General features: G+C 49.2%; 1 protein-coding gene across 3 annotated transcripts in view; it reads right to left on the minus strand.

Moving 5' to 3' along the window:
• Nucleotides 1–2452: 2452 nt before the first annotated feature.
• The window catches only part of PAX5 (paired box 5), a 139327-nt gene continuing 115642 nt past the window's right edge, over nt 2453–26137 (minus strand). For all 3 annotated transcript variants that reach the window (XM_080372523.1, XM_080372522.1, XM_080372524.1), the window contains 2 exons: nt 17024–17110; nt 2453–8927 (listed from right to left, as the gene is read on the minus strand). In XM_080372523.1, coding sequence (XP_080228649.1) covers nt 8851–8927; nt 17024–17110 — 164 coding nt within the window. In that variant the 3' untranslated portion in view covers nt 2453–8850. The remainder of the gene's footprint in view (nt 8928–17023; nt 17111–26137) is intronic.

The following is a 26137-nucleotide window of genomic DNA, read 5'->3' on the forward strand; positions in this document are numbered from 1 at the left end:
TGGAGGCTGGAGGACAGCAAATGCCAGCGTGCAGCAGTGAGGTCACTTCAGTCCGCACAGGGCATGGGGTGTGAAGGGCTGTTCCGAGGCCATACTTTCCAGAGACCATGGTGCATAGAGAACAGCTGGTGTCAGACTGCAGGAGAGGAGCAGGGGGGGGGAAGCTGGACAAGTGCTGCAGGATGAACTGGGCAATTACAGAAAAATTATTTTTGAGCACTTGTTCTTAAGCCTGCTCCATGATACTGCAGGCTCAAGTGCAAGAACACCCACTCCGCTCTGAAATACTATTGCATGAAAGCATCCCGGCTTTGTGCTGCCTGGACAGAGAGTGCAGGCTTCTCCAGAAAGCGGAGCCTGCTGGGGACTGAGTAAATACTAGATGCAAGCTGCTGGTTGACTAAATTCTGCCTCTGCCTATTGTCTGTGATTAGAGTGTGATTTTATTTATCTACAATTACTTCCTGAATGGTGGAAAGTTCCGTGAGTTCTGTTTCTCACGTTTAAGACTGAAATGTACGGTACTGGGACACAGAAATAAAACGGTATTGCACCTGAACTCCCTGGAGGACAGTGACTGTCAGAATCGATATTAATGTTTATTATAAGGAGTACATTGCTGTGGTGGGTTTAACACGGACAACAGCTCAGCATCCACCTAGCCACTTGCTCACTCCCCCCACAACAGGATGGGGCAGAAAATAGGAAAAGCAAAAGTGAGAAAACTCATGGGTTGAGATAAAGTTTACTAAGTGAAGGACAAGGGAAAACAAAACTAAAAAAAAAAAAAAAAAAAAAAGTGATGCAAGGGTAACCACTCAGCACCTCCCACAAGTAGACTGATGGTGCCCAGACAGTCCCTGAGCAACAGCTGTTTTGGAAAACGTCTCTCCCCCAGTTTTATTGCTGAGGACAACACCGCATGGTACCGATAACCCTTTGGTCAGCTGGGGTTAGCTATCCTGGCTGCATCCCTGCCTGCCTGGTGCACACCCCAAGCCTACCCTTTGGGAGAAAAGCAGAGAAAGCCTTGATGCTGAGCAAGACTGCTCATTCAGAGCTAAACATTGGTGTGTTATCAACACTGTTTTAGCCACAAATCCAGAGCACACACCATATTTATGAAGAAAATGAACTCCATCCCAGACAGACACGGTATAAACATCATTAGTAGAACACTAGGAATTCAGAAAGGGTGAAGACAGAAGTTCTGGACACATTCACCATTATTTGCTCATTAAAATTTGCAGTATCTCAGTTGTGAGAATACTGTTAAAATTAAGACAGAGAATACGGCAGCTCAGTCCAAATACATCTTATGTCAAATCAAATGGGTATTCCTTTACCGTTGTTTCACGAACCGGGTGTTTGGAGTACTGTGGCAGCACTGGCCAGCACAAGCAGGACATGTGTGGTAACAAACCCAGTAAATTTCTCACAACTCAAGGCTACACAGGAGGTTTGGCTCTGAGCAGTCCCAAGCACATGGATGCATTTGGAGGGTCACAGAGCTGCTGCCGAGATGGCAGATGGAGACAAAGGCGAGCTTAAAGGAATGTCAGTAGCACCAAAAATAAACCCCCACATGCGCTTATGCATCCAAATGTAGATGCATTCATACGTAACTCATTGAGAACAAATAATTAGTAAGTCATTAGCTACAGCTCCTTTTAATAAAAGGGGTTTTACAGTAGTAGTATTTAGCAAGATTGAAGTGGCACATACACGTGGGTATGTGCATCTCAAGACACAGCTGGGATGGGAGTCCAGGGCAGGGGGAAGGAGGGCTTGGTACTCTCCTGACTGGCTGCAGCCCTCTGTCTGCTGGTGGCTAGCTGTGACATGGGCAGATGTTTGGGGTCTTTCTACCTGTCTCACAATGGACAAGAGATTTTTGTATGGAACGAGAAGGAAGCTGGGGTGAAAATCCCTGCACCTGGGAGACCCCTTCCCTTCTGCCTGTGTAGCCAGAAGACACCTTCTCCCACAGCAGAGGAGCTGGGTGGCAGGGCAGGACAGCAGAGACCTGCTCTAAAGCAGGGACAGTCTCAGCAAAACCACCACCATCTTCCGAGAACAAGAGCTGCTCTTTAGGCACCCCTGAACAGCTGTTGACTCCAGTCCCCAGCAAACTGTTCCAGTTTGCATCTGGAGTTGGCTTAGAGGTTGCTTCTCCCTCATCAGGAGACCAACCTGCCTGCAGGAATGAGGACATCTGAGGACCTGGACATCCCTCACCAACACAAACCTTACCATTTGCCTGGTAACTGGGGCTTTGCTGGGTCCAGTGGTGCTGCCAGCTGGTGAGGTGGGTTCGGCTGCAGTGGCTGGCCCTGCCTGACGGATGCCTTTTCACGCAGGCCCCCCAAATCCTGTTTCAAATGCAACCGTTTGTTCTGGGTTGTTTGGTTTTTTTTTCCAAGGGATCAAGGACACACAGTGGAAACAAGAGTGAAAGTGGGGTTTTGAACTTAAAAAAATTACTTTTATTTTAGGAACCAATAAAATTATGGTAAATATTTACAAATAATTATCTCACATAAAGGTTACATAAAACCAAATGTCCACAAGTAACAGTCACTCTCATGAAAAGACACACAGATATTGAACTACGCCAATCTTATTGCATGTTTCTTCAACTAATCTAAAAATAAAAATTGTTGCAGTCAACCATTTAACTTAGAATAAAATCACAAATTTCAGAATTGACAAGAAAAAGAATTGAAAAAAACCAAATAAATGAAAAAAACCTTCAAACGGCCCCTCCCTTTTGACCCATGCCTTAGCACCCCCATTCCCCAGCCCACCTCCCTTTTTGCTTCCCAAAACAAAACCCAAAACAAAACCCCAAAATAAAGTTCGACATCTTTGGCAAATTGGCACTGCTGTAATTACATTCAAATATTAAAACACACAAAAGCAACACACAGCACTAAGGAAAAAACACCAAGATTTCAAGTCTGTTCTTTTCCTACTAGAAAAAAAGAATACAAAACATACACATTTTAAGAAGCATTTTTTCATCTGTTTTGCAACAGATGTTATCCCCTACTTTCAAAGGCAATTCAACAGTTATTTTTATGTGGGTTTTTTTTTGTAAGTTTTTGTTGTTGTTGTTTGTATGTATTTTTCAAGGGGAGGAGGCTTTTATTTCTCTCCCTCTCTTTTCCTTTTTCCTCTCTTTTTTTTTAAGACGTAAGCTTCAATGCAGGCATTGCAGACTTTGGTGGATACAATAGATATGTATTTCTTTGATGCTAGAAGTCCCTAATACAAAGTAGTTTGTCTCCAGGAAAAAAAAAAAAAAAAAAAAAAGCCTGTTCTTTTTTTTTTTTCTTGGAAAGGAATTCCATTTGCAATGAAATGAGTTTCTGTAATTTCAAAATGTACAAAGGCCACTACAAAGTGAAAAACCAGGACAAGGTTTCTTTCCACACGAGGCTGAGCAAAGCAAAAGGCAGGCCTAATGATCACCAGCCATTTTCCCTTCTCGCTTTGACAGGGCAAGAGCAGGAAACCCTGGACAGAGGGGTCCAGCCGGGTGGTAGCCAGGGCTATCGTAGGACTCTGGTCCACCCCTCCACGACCCTGCCAGGGTTTAAGAGACTCAAGCATGTCTACACACACACACGCGTGTGCATGCACGTCCACCCCAACGTGCACGTCCACCCACACTGCAGTGCTGTGGCGGTGTCCTGCAAAGCCCCTTCAGCCTGGCTCCTGCCCTGCAGCTCCTGGGCTGCACCAGCCCTCTCGCAGGACCAGCTTGGAGCTGACACTGACGCCAGCTGTGATGCCAAAGCAAGCAATCCTGGCACCAGGCACCTCTTTGACGTGCTTTTCACTCAAGTGTTTGCACGTCAAGTCTCATTAGCTCCACCAGAAAAGCAACACTAACTGTTTTTGATCCTTTCAGATCATTTTGTTTCTCATGCTGCAGTAATGCGTACCTGTGACAGGAGCAGGTTTCAGTTTGAGGGACACAACAGGGCTCCCCAGCTGGCCTCCCCAGGCCTGTGGTGGCCACGGCTCGGTACGTGCATCTGGCACCTGTGTCGGTGCAAGCCGCCCGACCTGGCTCTACGTGATGGTCCCATGTGTGACCATCACCTGCACGCTCTGCGAGATACAGCAAGGCACGTTACCCAAGAACTGTTGGCCCTCTGACATCATTTTCTCAGTGAATCCAGAAGAAAAAGCAGATTTTCCCAGCATTTGCTGGGACAAAAAAGTCACAGGGTGGTGGTGGGTCAGTTTAATGCTGTGCTGCCTGTTGTGGCTGTGGCCTCACATGTCCTGGTGGCACGTGCATGGGCACACACATGCCGAAAAGAGCACGGCACTGGGGAGGACACTGGGTTGCAGCCGTGTAGCTGCCAGCAGCAGCCACACAATTTAACTCCACTACAGGCCACGGCTCTTTGAAGCTACGGGTACTTGTGGCTGGAAATAAGCGACACCGAAGCATGGCTTCCTGTCTCCTCCATGCCGAAGGATATGAAGAATAGATAAAGTGAAGAAAATAAGAAAAGGGATACAACCCCACTAGTTAAGACCAGGCATGGCAGAGCAGTTATCAGCAGCCAGCAGCTGCCATCAACTGGTGCAGCGAGCCCACCATGCTGTCCTCGCACGCAGCACCAAGGGGACTTGGCCGCAGGGAGCTGAGGAGGGACGACGGGTGCCCCAGCCACTCCACTGTTGTGAGCTCCACAGACCTTCCCTCCCTGGTCAGAAAGGCTTTCTTCCAAAAACCACCTCTCAGACTTTATTTTTCCTCTTTTTCCTTTTTTCTTTTCCTGTTGCCATTTCTTCCCTTGCTATCTCCTTCCCAAGTGCCTCAAGGACCAATGCTGCCCAAACGCCTGCAGTGCCAGCACAGAATCAGAGCACTGCTCGGACATCTCCGAGTCAACATGCACTCTCTGGCCCCATGCTCCCAGAACCTAGAGCATTTTTCTCATTTGTCAGAAAAAAAAACAAAGCTTTTAGTCTGCAGATTGGGTCCACAGACATCCTGAGCTCTGAAGTTAGTGGAACTGCCCAACGATAATGTCCCCGTAACAGAACCTTTGGACACAGATGCTAAGCAAACACGATGTCCACAGTGTTTTATGTCTTCTTTATAGTCACATTCTCACAGATTTTGTCTAAGGGTTTCCTCCACAAGTCAGTTCAGGTAATCTTAGCTCATGGTCTCTGTTGATTTAGTCTTATTGGCAGCATTTTCCCTCTCCATCTCTCAGATTTCATTTCTCAGCCTATGTTGGCAATGCACTTAATAAATTTATTGCTGGAGCGCATGCTACTGGAAAACCCTCCATCTAGCTGAGCGTATCACAGAGTTTAGTGTTGAAAGTGCCTGAAGGCACTTTATGGGGCTGATTTCTGCAAGGGTCGTAGTAATGATACATGACACTACAGGGCATCCCACCAGAGCAAAGGGTAGGCAGAGCACCCCAAACCTCCATGCTGGTCTTGCTCTCTCCCCTCCTTACAGCCTCAAGGGTTCATTGGCTTCCAGCTCCCACCTCACCCAGGGATCCCTGATGATATGGAGGGGCTGTGGAGGAAGGGGCTGCAGCCAGCAACTCTCCATCATCCCCAGAGGACCATCATTTGCCAGAGGCACCTTTCAAAGATGCTCCCCAAGGAGGAGGAGGATTCCCCCAATGGAAATGGACAGAAAGTTCAGACCTCCTGAGGAAAGCATTTTTTAAATCCCAGGTGAAGTATTCTCAACACCAGCAAGTACTGTCAAGAAGTGTCTTTTCCAGAAGCATGGCGTGCATACTCAATGTGCCAACTTCTACCGCCCTCTGCTGCCAGAAAGGTCCCAGCAGATACGAGCAAGCCACAGCTGCCACATTTTGGGAGGTGGGCTGGACGCAGGCACCTGCCTTGTGCAAACAAGGGTGGGAGTTTGGGGGTTCCCCTCTGCAGCTCTGACCAGGACCTGTATGCTGCCTGTGCACCCACACCACCCCCGCCTAGCTCCACAGCTGGCAGGTGGAGCCCACTGCTGTCGCCCAGCAGGGTGCCTCCAGCCAAGGGTCTCCCTCCTCAGGAAGTCCTGATGAAAGCCTTAGGGCTATCCATGTCTAAGCACCTCGGGTCACTTCATCCAGTGGCATCCATGCATCCTTCAGAGATGCTAAACCCACTGTGCCTAAGTCCCCAGCCCAATGACAAGCACTGTCAGCCTGAGCATACTAACATCTGCCGGTCTCATGTTTCATCTTCCCAATGTTACCTGAATTTGCGTACATCACACAAACCGTGCCGTTGAGGAAACAAATAGAAGAAACGTGTTTGCCCGGCAGTACATAGAGTGGGTGAAGAACCCACATGCCATCAACAGGAGCTGCTGTTCCTTCACTGGGTAGACAGAAAGGCTCGTTTCAGCCCAGTCTGGTCACCAAGGGGTGGTGTCTCCATAGCTGGTGTAGCTCAGCCCACCTCTGCTCCAGAGCCATCCCCTGCATCCTCACCACCTGTGGTCAAACCCTCATTTCTCTTCTCTTCAGCCAATGCAGCAAACAGCTTCATCCCTTCCCAAGCTCACAGAGAAGGTGTGTGTGCTCAGGGTGCAGGCAACGCGCACCCCTCAGCCAGGGGCTTGGATGGAACCCCCCTGCAACCAACAGCCAGGGACAGAAACACCCTTTGCAGCTTTGTCAGCAGGGTCCAAGCCATCACAGTGTGCCCAGAAAGGGACAACAGCAACGCAGTGCTTCAGAAGGTTCCCTGTGTAAATTGTCCATCCTGTTGTTGTTTGTCTTCAGTTAAAAGTATGTATCAGCTATTAATTGCTGAAAGATGAAAAGCAGTACTCTTCTCACTGGCAAGTTTGTCACAAAATTTAATCCTGGGTTACGGACAAGGCTTGAAGGACTCTGGCCAAGATCCCTCATGGGCTCTGTGAACAGCTCACTGAAATGTCATTGAACTTGTGGGACCTGTGTGCCTCCATGGCTTTCAAAGATCTGAACACATCTGCCCTGGAAACTTGGAAGTGATAGCTGTGTTTCCATGGTGTGAGAGGATGCCACTGGAATTGGAGAGGGAGCTTGTCAACAGGTCAGTGGCCACGAAGGACACCAGACACGCAGCACAAGCAATGAGGTGGGGAGGGAAGAGAGAGGACAGTGCTAACTCAGGAGCTGCCATTTCAGAATAATACTGGAAGCAGGTATTTGTACTTGAACGTTCGTTCACCCATGGGAACGCATCTCACGATCAATATGAGCAACGCCCTGGGACATACACAGGCAAGTGCTAGGAGGACCCCTCTGCAGTGCCTGTGCTGCTCTGGGTGGATGATGATGGTCTGGAGTAAGGAGGCTATAGCCGGATCTTCATCTCACCAGGCCTAAGGAGCTTCTCAATTGCCCTCAGGAGGTGGGATGGATGGGTCATGCCCATCATCCATACATGAATGAGGTTGGCTGCCCCTCAGCCTGGGGCAGGGGGAGGCTGCAGGGAGAAATCAGCAGCTCTCCTGGCTCCATTAAGTGGCAGTGATTGGTGCAGCTGCTAAGCCGGTCATTTGTAGCCACTCTCCTCTCTTCGTTAGCCCCAGGAAGCTGCACATTGAAGGACATGTCACTATTAGTGCTGCCTCTCCGAGTGGGAGGGAAGAAAGATGGAATTAACGGGGCAAAATTCCTTCTGGCACATGTCTGGACTACGGCAGCTTAAATTTGAAACGCCTTCACTGGAATGCACAGACCCTCCTCCACCAAAACAAGAGCCCTCCCTTCCCATTTGCCTTGGAAAGCCCATGTGGCCGCCCCCACGCTCAGTACGCCCCACTCAGTATGTCCGTCTAACAAAAATCATTACAGTGATACTTCTCCCCCTTCCTCTCAGGGTATTCATAATTAGGTTTCAGCATACAAACTATTGAGATGTACATAAGGTGTCAACTATTATTTAGGAATTCCTCCTTGGATGCGGCTTAACTTGAAACCAGAGAATTTGTTTCAGTGCTCATTATGATGACAAATGAACATAAATGAATATTAAGCAGTAAAATGTCACAAAACTGCCCATGTCTTTCAGTTGCCCATGTGTTTGATACCAGCATATAGCATGATCGCACACAACTGTCAGATAGGATGCTCTATACAGAAATATCATCAGCCCAAAATATAGCCACAATGAGTGTTAACGTGGTTCAAAGTTGCTTAAAGCTTACTGAATTCTTTGAATCAGTGCACCAGTTTCAAAATGCATTTTCAGATGCGCTTTGAGTTCGTATTTGTACAATGTTGTTGCTTATGCTTAAGCCACTCTTACAGTAATACAAACAAGCAGGTATTTACAGTGGTGCTTGGGTAAAGTTGAGCAGACTGATTTTCTCTTTGCCACAAAAAAAAAAAAAAAAAAAAAAAAAAAAAAAAAAAAAGAAAAAGAAGAAAATAAGAAAATTGCCTTGAGTCTCACAGCCTGTTTCAGTGTGCAGCAAGAGGAAGCCACCCCAAAGGGAGCTGCTCACACCTCTTCCTTATCCCCAGATACAGCCGTGGCACCCACAGGCGATTAAAGCAGTAGCCAGATGGCTGCAGAAGACATGAAGCTACTGCGCGTTTTTTATCACACAGAGCGTCAGGAGAACGCTTCCTCCTGTTTCTTTGTTTGAGTTGAGACCCAGCCAACATGACCAGATTTAAAGAACACAACAATAATCAGTTCACCAGGTTTACAGAGCAAAATTCCAATTAGCATGTTCCTACTAGGTATTTTCTCCTTCCCTTGCAGCATGGCTGGTGTGGTTGCAGCAAGGTGTCTTGTCACAGTTGTCCCAGGCGGTGCATGCAGTCAGTGCTAGTGCCCCAGGCCCCAGCGTCAGTGGCGGTCATAGGCAGCGGCAGCCGCTGGCGGGGCTGCCCCACGGGCTGCAGCGCTGTAGTAGTACGGGGAGCCTGCAAGAGAAGGGATGACTGTGAGGAAGACAAAGGTGGACAGATGCCAGCTTGCAGCATGCCGACACGGGCTGCAGAGCGCTCTCCTGCCTGAGCTCAGGCTCACAGCAATAAAGGCTGGGTAATTAGAATAAAAATCACATTCATGCATCCTGCATGAGAACGTTGCTACCATTGCTTTGCACTTCTGCTGGCTGTAGGGTACCTGGTTCCCTTCCTCCACTCAAAACAGTAGTGCTTGCCAAAAAGCAGAGAATTACTTTTCAGAATGGAAGGTCGAAATGCTCCTGCCCCAACACATTACCACACTCTGGCTTCTCTGATTTACTTTTTCTCTCCTTTGGGGAGGAGGAGGTTGAACCCCAAAGCATTTAACATATTTCACTGGGACTCAACAATAATTCCCCCTTTTCTCAAACTCCTGTCAGGGAATAACTCCCTGGATTTTGCTTAGCTCCCATCTGTGGCCTCAGAGCTCCAGAAAAGAGTGGCCAAGTTCGTGCTCCCAGATCTGCCTTGTGATCACCCCACCACACTGGGCTCTGCCTGGCCAGGGAGAGTCCTTCGGCATCCAATCCATTTGTTGAGGGGAGAAACTGCCTTTAGAAAACATTGGTGACCTTCACTTGGTAACGAATTTGAACTTGGAAAGTAGTTTACAACTACCTCCAGTGAATAATGCCTCATCCGATGAAGTATCTGATGCTCCAAATCACAGCTCTTGAAACGGATACTTAAAAGTCTCAAACGGATCAAATTTATGGTCTCCGTTTTCATTGAATACGTGTCGCACATCTGAATAAACTAGCGGGCCGGACTTAGCGCTTTGCAGATTGATGAATGCTGAAGCACTTGTTTACCAAGAAAAGGCCTGAAAAATATTGGTGACAATTTTCTGCCCCACAGGGCTAAGCAGCAGTAGACTGGGTGATCACCAGAGGATCACCTGGAACCTGGGCTGTTTGCTTGAATGAAGAAGAGTCTTTGACTACAGATGTACCTGGAGACATACCAATCTGTCCAGACAGAACTAGCTATTAAAAACCTTCTGTCGTGGTTTAACCCCCAACAGCAACTAAGTACCATGCAGCTGCTCACTTGCTCCATCCCCGCCACCTCCAGTGGGATGGGGAGAAGAATCAGAAAAAGGTAAGAGTCATCAGTTGGAATAAGAAAGTTTAGTAATTGAAATAAAATAAGAACAGCAATTGTAATGAAAAGGAGAGAGAAAGAAAGGAATAAGCCCAAGGGGAAAAAAAACAAGTGATGCACAACATAACTGCTCACCTCTCGGCTGCCCAATGCCCAGCCAGACCCTCACCAGCGGGCTGGCATCCCCCGGCCAACTCCCTTCAGCTATATACTGAGCATGACATACTATGGTGTAAAATATCTCTTTGGCTGGTCCGAGGCAGCTGTCCTGGCCCTATTCCCTCACACCTTCTTGTGCACCTCCTTGTTGGCCACAGCACGGGAAACTGAAAAGTCCTTGATTTAGAGTAAGTACAAATTAGCAGCAACTTAAAACATCAGTGTGTTTTCAACACTGTTTTCGTGCTAAATCCAAATATTGTGCAAACCTGGGTTTGTGCAAAGGGCTGGGTTTAAAGCAGATAAACCAAGCTTCAGAACTGTGGTCCCGGTTGTCTAGAATGGTAGTCCTCCCATACACAACAGTAAATCAATAGTGTCTGTGAAATCACTGGCCAGGCTAAGCATTTGCAAACACGTCTGCGGAACTTTTAGGCAGGAGCCCATCTCACTTAGGTTTACGAACTAAGACATTAAGTATTTTAAGCCACAATCAAGAGGCAAAGTAGACCACCTCAGAGGGTCATCTTCTCATTTACACCTGTGTAAGTGCAGAGCTGACAGCCTTGCGCTATCTGCTGAGGGCACCACAACCGCTGTCCTGGGCTGGATGGATGCTCCTCTTCCAGATAGCTGACATCAGGTTAACAAGCCCGAGCCTCAGGAACCATGTTTCATGGAGGAGAACACTGGAAAGTTTCACAAGGACAGCAAACATCGTTCTCATGGGTAGCCTAAAATAAGCTGCTGTATGTACTGTGTGTCCCAGCCAAATGCAAGCAATTAAAAGCACGGAAGCCTTTCTTGGCCAAGCGAGGCCGTCTTGAATGGGCAAAGGGAAACTTAACAGCTCACCAGACTTCAAAATGTGCATGCCCTGTATAGCTGGCGTTTTGGGGATGTCCTCTGTAGCCACTGAACTGGGGGACACCCTCCTGGGGTGCCCATTTTGTCAGTCTGTGTCCCCTCACAGCCACTTCTGCTGCCTGGGAGTCCCTGGGGATCATCTGCCACTGCAGGGCAGGCAGCGTCTCAGAGTAAAACACTTCACAGGCCCACAAAGGGCCAGATGAAACCGATGTCCTCACCCACCGCCACACCAGAAGGTTGATGGTGAGCAGGGGACACTGGTGCACAGCAAAGACCCCAGTCCCCACCGGCACCAGCATGGGCCAAGGCAGGTCAGCTCAGGCAGAGGGATGGAAAATGCAGGGAAGTGATCCAGTAGCACCAAACAATTTCACCCTGACTCACAGAGCAGCATGTGCATCTCACCAGAGCTGGATGCGCTGCTTCTGTAGGTTTGAAGGTAAAGGGTCTTTCTGGGATCAGGGCCGTGGCTTTCCCCCTCCCTCTTCCTCCGCTGCTGTTCTGACTCGGTGCAACTACTGAAGCCCAATATTTCTCTCATGTTTTCCGAAGGCCTCATGCTTCTCTCAATTTTGATTTTTCCAGTTTGCCTTTCAGCAGTGAAATCAAAAAAGCTTGTATTTAAAGTGAAAAATGAAAACATCACATCACAAAGCATTTACTCTTCCTGTCACCATACCCCCATTCAGAACAGCCTTCTCTGTCTTTCTGCCATTTTTCCTTTCTAATTCATACTACCATCAATTTATTTCTTGACACAGTCATTTCTGGCACCTACTTGTTCTCTAATCTTTTTACAGGAACCCACAGAAGAACAGAATCTAATCCTAATTGACCGGCTCCAAGCCCTGCCTTCACCTGATGCCAAGCTGGCACCAGCAGCCATGGCACCACAACAGCGCAGGCAAACCCTCCCAGCCAGCGTGCAGGGACCATGTCCTGGCAGCAGCGGAGACACCGTGTCACAAGAAACCTGCTGCCAGCAGCGTCAAGCTGACTGCAATGAGCGAAAGAGGTAAAGAAGTTACTGCAACAAGTCAGCATGAAATTGAATCGTTTTTCTTCATTAGATGTTGTGGCCATTAGCCACTCTTGGCACGCGCGCGTTGAGCCAACTCTGTGCTGGTGCTCGCCAGGACACGCTGACAGTGACAGAGCTTGCTTCCCCTGCGCTTGTGCACATGCCTCCCTGTGCATCCCTGTACTGTACCACCTGCAGGTCATTCACAGCACATTGGGGGAAAAAAAAGAAAAAAAAAAAAAAAAGAAAAAATAAGCCACTTTCCACCTTCTCTTCCAGCTTTGAGATGGGGACACCTGCTACAGCCAGCAAGCCAGACACCATGCGAGCAGCTGGGGTTTGTGTCCTCTTCCCAGCATCATCTCTCTGGAATCTTGGGGTCTGTCTGCACTCCAGCCATGGCTGGGGTGGGATTGAGCCACCCCACGCAGCCAAGTCCATCAAGCCTCTGCTGCAGAGCTGGCTGTGGGGGCCACCACGGCCGACAATGGGATGGGAGAGCAGGAAGATGCCGCAGAGCTGCAGCAGGTAGCTGACTGCTGCTTCTGCCCATGCTTCTGTTGACCACCTGGAGGACTGCAGCTTGGCTGTCTCCCCTTCCACAAGAGCTGTGGGGCACAGCATTCAGGACTGCCCTGGCGAGGAGGGATCATGGTCACCTGGGGGAGACGTGGATGGGTTGCCCAGTGCAGAGGAGTGGGGAGCACCAGAGCAAGGGCAGAGCAGGTACCGGGGCGATGGGCAGCAGCCAGTGCTCTGCTGGGACCGGACAGCTCCCACCACCCGCATGCTGAGAGCATGGTCCTGCCTTCCCATGGAGACACGGCTCACATCTCTCTCTCCGCACTCACGGGGCAAAGGCCAGGGACCAACTACCAACACCTTTTCACCATTCTCATCTCTCTCCATTCGTATTCTCTTTATTCCCCACAAAAATAATTTTTCAACCCAAGTATTCTTTCTTCCTGCCACTTGCAAATCACAGCATCTCTCCTTTTAGCTCCTCTTTCACAGGTCTCAGCCTGGTGTGATTGCTGTTCGTTCTTGCCAGCACAGGGAATTAATTGAATGTAGGCACTGTTAAGTGCTTACAGTATTACACCTTCATCTCAGTGAAGGGAGCGGGACTTAGTAAAACAAACTCTGTCAGTCCATGTACCAGTCCTGATTAATTTTGTCAAGGTTTCTGCTTTGAGGCTGATACTGCCAGAGCTTCCTCTCAGGAGAGAATTACTAAATGCACTCACGTATACTCCTGAGAAGAGTGGAAGCATCCTGGATATAGTTTAAATTAACCTCCTCACCACTGTGGGTGCTCAGACATGTCACACAGCGCCTTCTGGGTGTTCAAGGAGACCTGGAGCAGGTTTTTAAGGCTCTGCCACAGACTCCTACTTGCCCTGAATTATCAGTGGGGTTAGCAGGCACCCTGGGAGAAGCGAGTACGGGATCGGGCTCGCAGGGAGAAAGGGAGAGCTGTGGATAAGCGGGATCTCCACAGGGCACAAGAGATGTGTCTGACACGCAGCCTACAGCCAAACATAGAGATGCTCTTGCTCAGGTCCTACAGCTGTACTCAGACCTGGCAGTGTCTCCTGGAGCACCAGGTCAAGGCTGGGCTTCCTGTGGAGGAAGACACTCACTAAAAAATTATTCCCAGACATCCTATTGGCAACCTAGATTTCTTACTTTGTCTTGCCATGCAGTACTCGGGCTTTTGCCTTTTCAATCAGAGATGCAGACACGAGGTAGTGGGCAGCTAGGACCAACCTGGGGAAAGCTGGTCTTGTTTTGCCAGGCACCTAGTGCCACCACGTGCCCAAGTGTGCCTCACCACCATTGCAGAACATTTATCTTCCTTTTCAGTTTCTGGTTCAGTGAGTCATCCCTCTTCCAGAAGACTCAGAAGGACAACCTGAGGAAACTCCCAGGGCAGATTTTGGAAATTCTGACGGAAGGAACACTCCTGGGCTCTCCAACATTGGTGGTGGTAAAGGCAGGCACAAGGCTGGCAACAGGAGCCCTTAGGCTTCAGTGGGTTTCCAACCAAAACACAGCACCCTTGATCAGCAAGATAGTTGCCAGTCGTGGCAAAACAAGGAAATAATCAATGAAAAGATCAACTATAAAACTGATCATAGGTCTCCAGTACTGTAAGAGAAAAGGATCTCATCAGCCATGCTGAGGAAAATTATGGCAGAAAAGCCAAAGGCACAGAAAACTGATCCCAATCAAGAAGATCTGGGGAAATGGGGACTAGGAAATCATGGACCTTTGCAGCATCAGTGTGGTACGATGCTGACTTCTAATAACTGCCCTTCCAAACAGACCACCGTTTTCCTTTTGGTGCTTCATGGACAGAGAGGTTTGTAAAGAAAGGGAATCCCAAGGTTCAGCTCGCTGAAACCTCACTGCCCAGCTCTTACATGGTGGCCACGGTGCATTCGAGCAGCACAAGGAGGTACAGTTACAGGCTGCACCAGCTCTTGACCAGCTCAGCAGTTCTTGCAGTAAGGACAGGAACAGAGCAGAACAGGCATTTCTACAACTACCCCTTCAGGAAACTCCATCACTCCCAGTTTTGAGACCAGGCTGAACTGGAATGGTAAGTTTATCCTCAGGACTTGCTGCAGAACAAAAAATTCCAATTTCTTTTTCTTTTTGATGCATCAAAACTTCCAGTCCCGTAACTCCAAATCAGTGTGTCATTGTACAGTCAAATCAATATGTTACCTGTGCAGTGACCCAGTTGGTGCCTACTGTAACACAAGACTCTGAAAATATTGAAAAAAAAGTATTTAGAAAGGATAAAACCCAGAAAGCCAAGAGTATAGATTTTGACAACTCCCGCCAGCAAAAAATGCCAGCATTGTTGTCATTATATTGTGAAACATTTCAATGTCAATAAAGCTGCAGTTTCTGAAGGAAAATGGTAGCATCCAAATCTTGTTGTCCTTGCCTCGCTTAAACACATGCTCACAGCATGCTGCTGAGTAAATACTGCTGTAGAAATCCTCTCCAGCCCAAGGCGTGAGCCTTGCCACAGTAGGCAGTACACCAACCCTTCATCTTCGCTCATGCCGCTTGCCTCCCACACAGTCGAAGATGAGACACAATTTCCCCTCAAAATGGAAAGGAGAAAAAGAGGAAGAATAGGAAAAAAAGGGAATGGCACAAGGAAAGGGTGTCCTGGCAGCAAGTGGCTGGCTTCTGACCAGCCTCTGTCTTAAAGTCTTCTCCTGACCCAGACCTGTCCATCTCCGCTGGCTTCAGGCCACCACAGGGACATACCCTGCCCTGCACCTTGCAGAGCAAGCTCTGCCAGCATGCCCATCACCTCAAATGAAGAGCCAAGCAGGTCTTGGGTGCAACCTGCTGCCGCCAGAGTTGAAGAGCAACTGCCTGTCCCTGCAGGGCGGTGCGGAGCTCCAGGCTGGCTCCAGTGCAGCTCTGGTGTGCAAGTCCTCCCCTGTGGAGGTGTGCACCCCCAGGCAGGAGCATGGCGTGCAGCCCAGGAGCCTCGCCAAAAGCTCTTTCCTCCATGGGGAAGGGCAGGGTTGGGGCTGGGTTTTCATTTATTTTTAATATCATGACTGGTTTTTTGCTTGTTTGCAAGCAAAATCTGAAAAGCTACCCAAAACCTGGCTTCCCAGGCCTGTCCAGGCAGAGCTTTGCTACAGCAGCTCTCCTGCTTCCAAAGGAGCTGCAAAATTAGAAATGAAGGTAAAGCATGGCTCACACTCTTACCCTGGCTAAAGCATCCTCCCCACATGGCTAAGCCAAAATCCCACAGGCGCTGCCAGCTGTGGCCATGGAAACTGCGGGTTTAAGCACAGGGACTCCCCTGGCTTTGTGCAGCTATGCTCATCCATATTAGCTGGAGATCTGTCTGCTGATTTATGATGGAAGCGCTAACAAACCCTTAAATGTGGCACGGCAAATAGCAGCATTATACCAGCACCAGGGCATGAGAGGCAGAAGCTGTGTATTGCTCCCTGAGGATTTGTTTAAGGACAAGAACCATGATGAATACAGCCTGGGTGGCTCAATTACATGGGGACTCAATTACTTAAAACAAAGAAACTGGATGAAAAAAGTATGACAAAAATTCAAAATTATTTCGCTGCTGGAGGTCACATATAACAGCCCTGTCATCCATAAATCTGGAAATCTCTAAGGCATGCTACTCATGTGTTGAGAGATGACAATTAATTGGTATTTTACTTACCTCATCCATGCAAATTATGCAGGGAAAAATTCTAATTACTGCATGCTACATGTATATAAGGTCAAAGTGGGCCAGATTTTTGACAGTGGTGTAAAATGGATTATGTTTATCCTTCACATGAGGGCCATGATCCTGCATGAGCCACAGGGCTTCTGCCTCCCACTGCTTGTAGGGACCATGCCGGCATCAGTGAGGCTGCGCGGGCACAGCGGTCCCTTGCAGAGGAGGGATGAATCAGGCAAACACACAACTGGGGAGCAAACACAACGTGAGGTCAGGGAGAAATGCAAAGTGCTTGAATGAGCAAGGAACAACAGCACGGGGAACAATGGGGCTTGCATTCGACCGTAAGCAACCTGGCATCCCAAGTTTTGTCTGAACAGGATTCCTCACCCTCAAAAAAAAAAAAGGGGATCATGTCTCTGGAAGGATTTTATGGGGCAGAAATTGGAAGACAAGAGGTTTGGGCACGGGTTTCGTGCTGGCAAAGGAAGCCAAGAACATCTGTGCACCTCAGTGGAGACCTCCAGTCCCCCAAGCACAGGGACTCGGGACCACGCCAGGACATGCATCCTGCCCACCCCAGCAGTGGATGATGGCCAGTGGGTTACAAACAAGGCACGGCTTGCACCGAGCCCCTAAGGTTCAGAGGAGACAGCAACTTACCCAGGAGTCCAGGGTTGGGAAACCTCCAGGAGTCATTGTATGTTGAATATTGTGGGTGGCTGTATGGGCTCCCAGAAAACTCACTCCCTAAGGTAAAGAGAAAGAGACAAAATGAAAGATTATTTGATCTGAGACTGCAATTACCACTGTGGGGGAAAGGGGCTCATCAGCGCATGCTGTGCTCCAGCGATGGCCACCCTCTTTGAGCAAGGGCAAGACGGGTGGGCAATTTATTAAATAAATAGGGGCAGCCATCTTTTACATGTCCTTTTCGTGCTGTATCTCAGGCCTGCCGAGCAGGTTGGATTTCTTCAGGCAGCCCATGCTGCAGAAGCGAGACAGTGAGGAGGGATGGAGAAGACTCCGGGACACACCCACGGGGCTGGACTTTGCCTCTCTGGCCCTACAGCACTCGGGGCAAGAAACATAATATGAGGACAGCGCTGCTCAGCCAGCCTCTCTGCTGGCAGGAGAAGATGAACCAGCTCATCTTCTAGATACTGGGTACCCTTACAGGCTCTCCATGAGAACATAAGTCTTGGTCCCAGACATCCGTCCATCACTGCGACCCAAGGAAAAGGGATGCTTGTGGAAGTTTCAGATGGTTTTTAAACCCTCCAGACAAAGGTACAAAAAAGGCTCAAAGAGTTGCTGCTGTTTATCTCCTCGCAAGCTCCTGCTCTCCCCATCTGTTTGCTCTCTTCCCATCACCTCCTTTTTCATACTTCATCTGCAAGCTCTTCAGGACAGAGCCTTGCACCATGAGGCTCTGACCCTGGGCAGGGCATGCGGTTCCACCACCATGCAAATACCAACACTGTTGCTGATTTATTAGGAAATTTTCCACAAATGACGGTTTCCTGCTCTCCTCGTTCTTCCTCCTGTCCTTCTCCCTCTGCAATACAGAAACACACGCACGCACAACACAGCACGGCAGGAGAGAAGAGTAGGTCTCCTACGGCAAGAGGAGAGGGCTGCCGCACAGCAGAAAATGCTCACTGCGACATTTGCCTGTTCTGGTCCTCGGCGCCAGCATCTCCCCTGCCCCATACTCGGGGGGCTGACTACCCCAGCTGAGCAGCACACCCTTGATGCCAGATCTGCAGCTCTCCTGGGGCTCAGGACCGCCAGCCGGTACGGTCCACAGACCTGTCCTGGGGACCTTGTCTGGGTCCCTGGGACCACTGAGGTGAGATGCTGGCCCCAGGGGAGAGGGGATGATGCTACAGTGACCGGTGGGATCATGCTGCCTGGCAGGGGGAGCTCTTGGCTTGGCTGTACGGTGGGATGCAATGGCTGTGTGGTTCCTAGCAGCCACTGTGGCCACCTGCAAAGGTAGCTTCTGCCAATACAGAAGTAACACAGATTGGTGTCAAAAAACAGGCTGGGGCCCAGGGTAGCTCGGTCTCCACATCGCGCTGCTTCAGTAAAAATAAGCTGCCTCAGCCTATACCAAAGGATTCCAGCAAACACACTGAACGTGCTGACAGCAAGAGCTGCCCACCACTGGTCCACTCCAGGGGGGTAATTAATACCCCTTCCCTGTTCCTTACAGCCCTTGAGACCCACAGGACTGAACCCACCAGCCTTGACCAGCTGTCTCCCTCCCTGACTTAGCGCTCACAGACAGGGCAGTAAGACGAGCTCTGAAGCCAGAAGCAGCGAATGCTTCCACGCTCAGCACACCTTGCTGTGTTGACCACATTTCTTCACAAGCTCAGAGCAGATTTTCATTACTGCCTCTAAGGAATGGTATTAATGAACCATAAGCCATGGAAAATGGAGCTGTTCCCAAACCTTTCTTGTGGGTGAAGTACATCCTATCTACATTTTATCTCTGTTCCCTGACCTCATGGGTGATAAATGACTCGAGTAACCAAAGGTTACCTCCATTACTGTGCTCACTCTTCTACAGTGAAGCATGGTGAAGACGGAGAAGCCAGAAGAGATGTCAGAAGCCACACAAGGTACCAGAGCCACTGGCAAAGGCATCCACATCACGTTCCGCCAGCTAGGGAGCAAGTTCCCTCCTGTACAACGCAGCAGCTTCTCTCTGGTCCTTTCTTCTGCCTCCTCACTGCCACACTTGTGGCTGCCTGCTCAGGCAGAGCCCTCTCTGCTCCCCTCCCTGTTCCCAAAGCCCCTCACCTTCCAGTAAGTCCCTCACCCAGCTCTGTCCTAACAGTGTTTGCCCAAGCCTGCAAAGCGTGCGGGCAGCAAAGTGGCTGGTAACTTCATGGGTGAGCGGTTAAGACCTTCCCCAGTCCCTGAAGGCTCATGGCCAGGTCCTTCTTCCAGCATTGCACCACACAAAAATCCCTTCATCTTGTGGCTGCCTCTTCGATGGGGAGCAGCTCGCACACCACCTTCCCCACTGTTTTCACTTCTCCCTTTCCACAGGGCAGTGAGAAACACGGAGATTTACCCTTGTTTTAGTTGCACGAAACGGTTGCACTGGCTGACCGACGTGACACACGAAAGCTGATGGCCGCGAGTCTCGCTGCCACATCCTCGCCTGGAGCTGTGCAGCGCGTGGACAGAGGGACAGAGCAGACAGCACAGTTCCCAACCCCTGCCGTGGGCTGTTTGCGCAGGGTGTGCAGAGGAGGCTGCCCAGCTCCTCTGTGCATCAGGAACCCCCCGGGCTTTGAATGAAGCTCATGGCGAGCTGCTGCGTGCCTGCCAGAGCTGCACCCTGGGGCAGGGCACACACACCCACCCTAGATCCGGACAACCTCCATTTTCAGCCGTCCCGCCACCCTCCCTCTCTCCTCTTTGCACCCACCGCTCCCCTCTCCCATCCCGCTGAGGCTGCAGAGTCCCAGCCTGTCCCATGCCGATAGCGTGCACGCCGCTGAGCAGGCGGCAGCGCTTTCTAAATGCTCATCAGTGCTGCGGCAGGGCTGCGGGTGGGAATCGGCTGACATTTCATTGTTTCATCCTCTCCTGCCTTGCTCTCCTCCCCCACCATCCCCACTGCCCTCCTCCCCACACTCACATACAGACACACATCGTGGACCCTCTCTGGGGGATGCTCCAGTGCCTGTCAGGCTGAGGCTTCCAATTCTCTGTTTTTTATGCCTCAGTGGTCAGGGTGTCAAGCTCCTGCAGTACAGACCAGCCAGGAGCTCGAGGAGTCACTGAGCACCATCAGCTCGGTGACAGTATTGCTTGCTTCTTAACATACTCTGCATATCCATCAGCCCTGCTGAGGGAAAAAAAAAAAAAAAAAAAGAAAAAAAAAAGAAGGAGGGAAAGAGAGAAGGGGGGCAGGAAGGAAAATGAGAGAAAAGAAATATGGGAGAGGGGAGGGGAAATGAAGAAGTGGGGGAGAAAGTCTCAAGCCCTGCTACTACCATCACAGCACTCGGGCAGACAAATGGTACAGCCGTAAGTGAAACTAAGCTAGAGGAAAGAACGCTGCATGAATACCTCGTGATTTCCAGCTGATATCCCAAGGTCCATCAGCTACACTTCTTGACAGCACTGCTTAGTAGCCAGCCCTCGTCCCATTCGAAAACGCAACGCATCAGCTACCCAGGGGCGCGCGCACACGTGCAGAGCGTTGCACACACTTGCACAGCGCCTGCCCGCACCGCAAGGTGGCAATGGGACCCATCCGTCCTTCATGTGAAATGGTAAGCCCCCTCCTCAATAATTCCCGCGTGGCTGAGACACAAAGACACCAAACCAAGGGCTTCTGAAAGAGTTAGCCCACCTCTCGCCACCGGACCGGACTCCACGCTGCCACAATGCTTTACGTGGCCACAGCCCTAACAGGGTCAGGCCCTTCCGTCACCCCCGAAGGTAAGAGATGCAGAAGGAGAGAGAACAATTCCCTGTACTGCTGCTGCTACAACACAGCAGCAAGCCCCAGGAGATGCCCTCCACCCTGAGCTGGTGGGATAGAGGCAGAGGCCCCCCTGCCCACGGGGAGAGCCCCAGGGGGGCTGCAGACAGAGTCCGACAGTAGTGGATTGACCCCCCCGCTGCAGGCAAACAGCAGATACCCCATTCTGCAGCACTGCACTGTCCATTCTACAGCATTTCCTCTGGGGGTTATCAACTCATGTTTACCAGACTGGTTTTAAGGTAAGCTTCCTGCATGTCTCCTTTGTGATGTGCACAGAAACTGAAAAGCATGAGCTGAAAAACCTCAGGAACCAAGAAATGAAGAAAGAGACTTCACGGTGTCTTTCAGACTGCCATGGCTTTAGAGAAGTGCCCCTGCGGAAGATGGGGGAAGATGCTTCTGTGCAACGGTGCTGGACTTGGGACTGGAGGCTGCTGGGACACTGCCTCACCTGCTAAAAGCCAGAAGGATGGGGCAGATGCTCAAAGCAAGGCCAGTTTTGACATAGACCGTGTCCAGCCAAGGCACAGAAAGCTCCCACAGACAAAGCCTAACCACTGTCATTGACTACCACTGTTCAGGGCACAGAGCATCCAGCTGTGATCCCACCAGGTGGGACAGCACTAACAACCATGTCCTTTAGCCTTGTCTTCTTAGGACTGTGTGGCATTTAACACTGGCAGAAACCAGCAGCCTAGTCAAACACAGAACATGTTTGTTACCCAGCTGCTGGTGGTACTTCTGGACTGAAACGCAAATTCAAATAAATACTCAACACAGAGGTTTTATAATGTCACTTCCAAGTTCAACACATTGTTCCGGTCCCCACAGTCTCAGAAAATCACATGAATCACAAGCTCCAGAGCCAGTATAGCTCAACCAGAGCCAGCTACATGAAGGCAGACCTGTTTATACACTTTTCACTGCATTTTGTCACATACCAGGTTTTTGCAGCTGTATTTGGGACAGGGAGAAGCCACTGGGACCCTGGAGGTGAATGGCTGTATCCACATGACAGCTGCAGGTAATCAAGGGTGCAGGTGATCCAACATGCCTTCTACAACCACCATGCGACAGCTCCTGGTGAGCACCGGCTGCCACCCAACAGGGAGAGCAACCACGACCCCGTGGCTGCGCCGTCCCTCCTGCCGGACTTGTCCCAGCTGCTGGTCTTCTCCACCAGTCCCCATTTGCTGGGTCATTTTGCTATCCAAGCTCCAGGTTTAGGACAGTGTCTTATTTACCCTTCTATTTGGCAGAACGTTCAAACAAACCAGGAGAAACGGCGTTTGATAAACGCAGCTACACCAGGTACAAGAACGGGAAGCTGTGAGACAAAAATCAGTCTGGACAGGAACAGCAGCACCGTGCCCATTCCTCGTTAGGGTCCCAGGTAAATTTAAAAACAACCTGCTGTACCTGTCCCTAAGTTTGAGTTCCTGCAGATGAACCCCTCCCCCCCTCCAGCCTGACCTCTTGTCACAGGCTACAGGTGTCTCTACCTTTCCTTTGCAGCAAAGGACCTTACTGTAACTTTTTTAACATTCTCATGGCTTTTATTTGTTCTCGAGCATTTCCTTTTGTGGAAGGAATCAAATGGATCACAAATTTCTTCCGCAAATTCCAATAACAATCGTTACCCTGATAGCAAAGATACGCCTGACTGCATGGGGAGCAGGGCTAAATGCTGCACTGAGCCACACAACTGCACCCAGGCGGCCTGCGTACCGCTGACTTAACACCACGGAGGAGCAGCTACCCAAACGCAGCCTTGAAAGATGTTACACGGAAGTCAGGTGTGCAGTGGGGCCAGGCGTCATCTGTGCTGGAGGTCGGCATAAGCCGAAGGAGAGCAGCAGAAGTCGCTTCTCACCATACGCCAAACACAGCCTGAGGGATTGTTTTGTGACCCAGCATCCCTGAGCAGCATCCCACGTGAAGTCGGAGTGACAAACAACTGTGAGAGACCTTATAAAAGAAGGGAGATGCTCTGGCCTCTCTGCAGAGAAGAATGGCATATCTTCCCTTCAGTAAAGCAAACTTGCCTCTCCACACCACGCGCTGCAGCAGCTCAGGGCAAGAGAGAAAGGAGTCTGCAGCTCACAAAACTCACTCCCTTCAAAGTCTTCCCCACGTACAGGGGAGCTGGGAAACACCTTTCAGTGAAAACTTGCTTTCACACGAAACAGTCATTTCACATCGCTAACACACTTCTGCAAATCTGTGACAATTTTGTCAAAATTCTTCCATTAAAAAGAGCCCTGGGTTTAAATTAATTCTTTTTCATCAGATGTTTTCCAAAGAAATATCTTCTTTTTCTGTTAAATTCAGAGAGATGGTAAGTTTTCAAATTGAGTTCAGTGAGGCTAAAAAAAAAAAAAACAACCGAAAAACTCAAGTGGAAAGCAAACTGTCCTAAGTAATTTTTATTGTCATTTTTGTTTTGACTGAACTTTGGACTTTCTTCCAATTTTAACAATCATTGGCAAACAGGATCAGTGGGTTATTCTGTCCTAATCTGTAACATTAGCTGCATTTAACCTGGGGAACTAGAAACCCAGGGCACACCATGGGTTGACCACCAGTGATCCACCAGGTCTTATCCCAGACCCTCATGTCTTCTTCACCCACAAAAGTCCCAGGACAATGATAACTGCCTTCTGCTCCACGGACCAAGCACACTTGGTTGTTAATTTGCCTGCTCTAGTTCAAGCAGTCCACGTGCTACAAAAAAAAAAAAAAAAAGGCGCTAAAAGGGAAAAACTGCCAACGTACAGCCCTACTGAAATACAACATGTAGTTCAGGAACAATGTCCCCCCTGGGAAGAAGCCAAGCAGGAAAATACACTATATATAGCGAAAGCCTCCCATGTTCTACCCAATTTATTTCCATGAAAATACCAGGGTGATAACCAGCTAAAACCGCAGCATTCAAAGGCCGGTCTTGGGAAATCTTGTCAAGATTGGATTCTCAGAAACCGTGCCAGCACAAGTCACGGGTCCAGCCCGTGAGGACCATCACTGTTGCCATGAGATCCCCCTGGAAGGGGGTGGCAGCCTCGCTGGAGAGGCCATACGTGTGTCTCAGGTGTGGATGCCCACCCCTCAAGCCTGGCTCCTGCCAGGAAATGTTTCCCAAGGGGGACTGAAAAACGCCGTTTTGGAAAGCTCTTCAATGAGAAGGTTTCAAAAAACAGGATACTACTTTTCAAATACACCTGAGATCCTCTGCATCAAAATGGGATGCTGCTCCCTGTCTGTGGTCCCTCGCTTACCTGGTGTTGCATCCAACAATTTACCTGCTCCCACAGGAAAGAAGCAAATAAAGCATTAATAAGTGGAAATGGGGAAATGCTTTCTGTACAATGAATATTTCCCCTCTTTTTTTTTTTTTCCTTTTTTTTTTTTTTTTTTAAGAATCGAAGTGGAAGTGATAGATTTCAGCAACAGACAGCCCTCACAAATGATTTTCAAGCAAAACTTACACAAAATCTTCACTTCTTGATATTAAAAAAAAACAACAACCAAAAAAGAACAAACAGCGAGTTCTTAGAGCACTAAGCCCTCTGCCCATGTTGTTCAAACACAACACAATAAAATTTTGTCACAAATTTCATCCAGCTGTAGCCAAGACAGAGTCCCTGGGCCTGGAAATGTATTGCAAAAGTCCAGCCAACCATGAGTACATGGGCACTCACAGGATCTCAGGTAGTCCTATTAAAGCCATACAATTAATTACAAAGGGTCTGGAATGCTCACTGAAAGAACAGCCAGGAAACGCGGCAGCAACTCTTAATTAACCATGGCCAGCAGTGTGAGCAGCACTCTGCTTCTGCAGCTAAGCACCTGCAACACCCTCCTCAAATAAACCTGAACAAACAGTGAAATAACTTTTCCTCGTTAAAGCTCATTTCTCTCCTTAATTCAGGAGGAACAATCAGCTGGCTGTAACCCCAAAATGCTTCCTAGAACCTCCATGTTCAATTATCTACAGGCACCATCACAGCAACCTGCCTGGACAGCCGAAGTGATGCTGGGGACAAACTCCAGCTGCAAGCCGGGGCAGGGTGTCTGCTCTGTTAGCGGGTGGGGTATCACACACGGACCCCCAGCAAGGGCACCAGGGAGCCTGCTGCCACCAGCACGCTCGGGCAGTGCTTCCCCAGGATGTCAGGGAACTGCACTGCCAGCAGCATCTTTCTTCTTGGGAGCAACAAGGTTGCACAGGCAGAAATACAGCCCGTGTGCACGGACAGACACACACCGACACAGAGATCTGCCCACGCACAGGCGTGTGCATGCTCTTTACACCTGTAAGGAGAAACAGGCTTGCAAATCCCCCAGTAAATCCGTTGGAAGAATTCATCGGATCAATAGATCAGTTATTACCATCATCGATGACCCCTTCCACCAGTACACTTAACTCACCAAAGGCACATCCCACTTCTGTCTGTAACATCCTGAGTCACCGATTAACCCTTCGGTGAACACTCCAGCTACAACCATCACCCACACTTTCATGTGTGTGAGGTCAAAATGAAAACTAGCCCGTGCACTGGCTAATTTTTCCTGCACATCAGCCAAGCAGAAGTTTATTGCAGTTGCAGCTGGAAGGCACTTGGTCACATTCAGATATCTCTCCAAAGCTCCCAGTCCCATCGAGACTGCCAATTAACTTCTAATGAAGGCTGTATATAATCCTATGATCATCCAGACTGGACAGTATTTCCCCCTTATTTTACCTTTATATTAACTAGCACCCGCTCTAAGATGGGCAATTTTGTTTTAAACATTTCTAAGTTGTCATATTTTAAGAAAACCGTAACATGCAGATTTTTGTAACGCTACCTCATTTCCAAGAAGCTACAAGGCACAGAAATCCCATCAATGACTAATGAGTTGTGGGTTAAGGTGGACGTACCTTGCTGTGAAGTCACTGTACTATTCTCGACCCGTGCTGCCTGCCATAAAATTTTAATGCTGCTTCTGACATATTTATGAAATACCTCACCTAGTCTTCGCAGGGTGACAAAAAAGATTTACATCCACAATTACTGCAAGCACATAGGTTTTAGCTATGCACTTTAAACTTTTGTACACAAAGGTATTTAACTTTAATACAACAAAGGTAGGTGGTGCCACCAAGCAACCATATTGGAACTGCATTATGAGAGATTTATCTCCATGGACCAGGAGGACAACTGCCCGACTCATCTGCACAGGAGATGGCATCGCAATTAATACGATGAGGAATTTGCCCC

The sequence above is a fragment of the Falco punctatus genome (assembly GCF_963210335.1).
Source record: "Falco punctatus genome assembly, chromosome: Z".
Lineage (NCBI taxonomy): Eukaryota > Metazoa > Chordata > Aves > Falconiformes > Falconidae > Falco > Falco punctatus.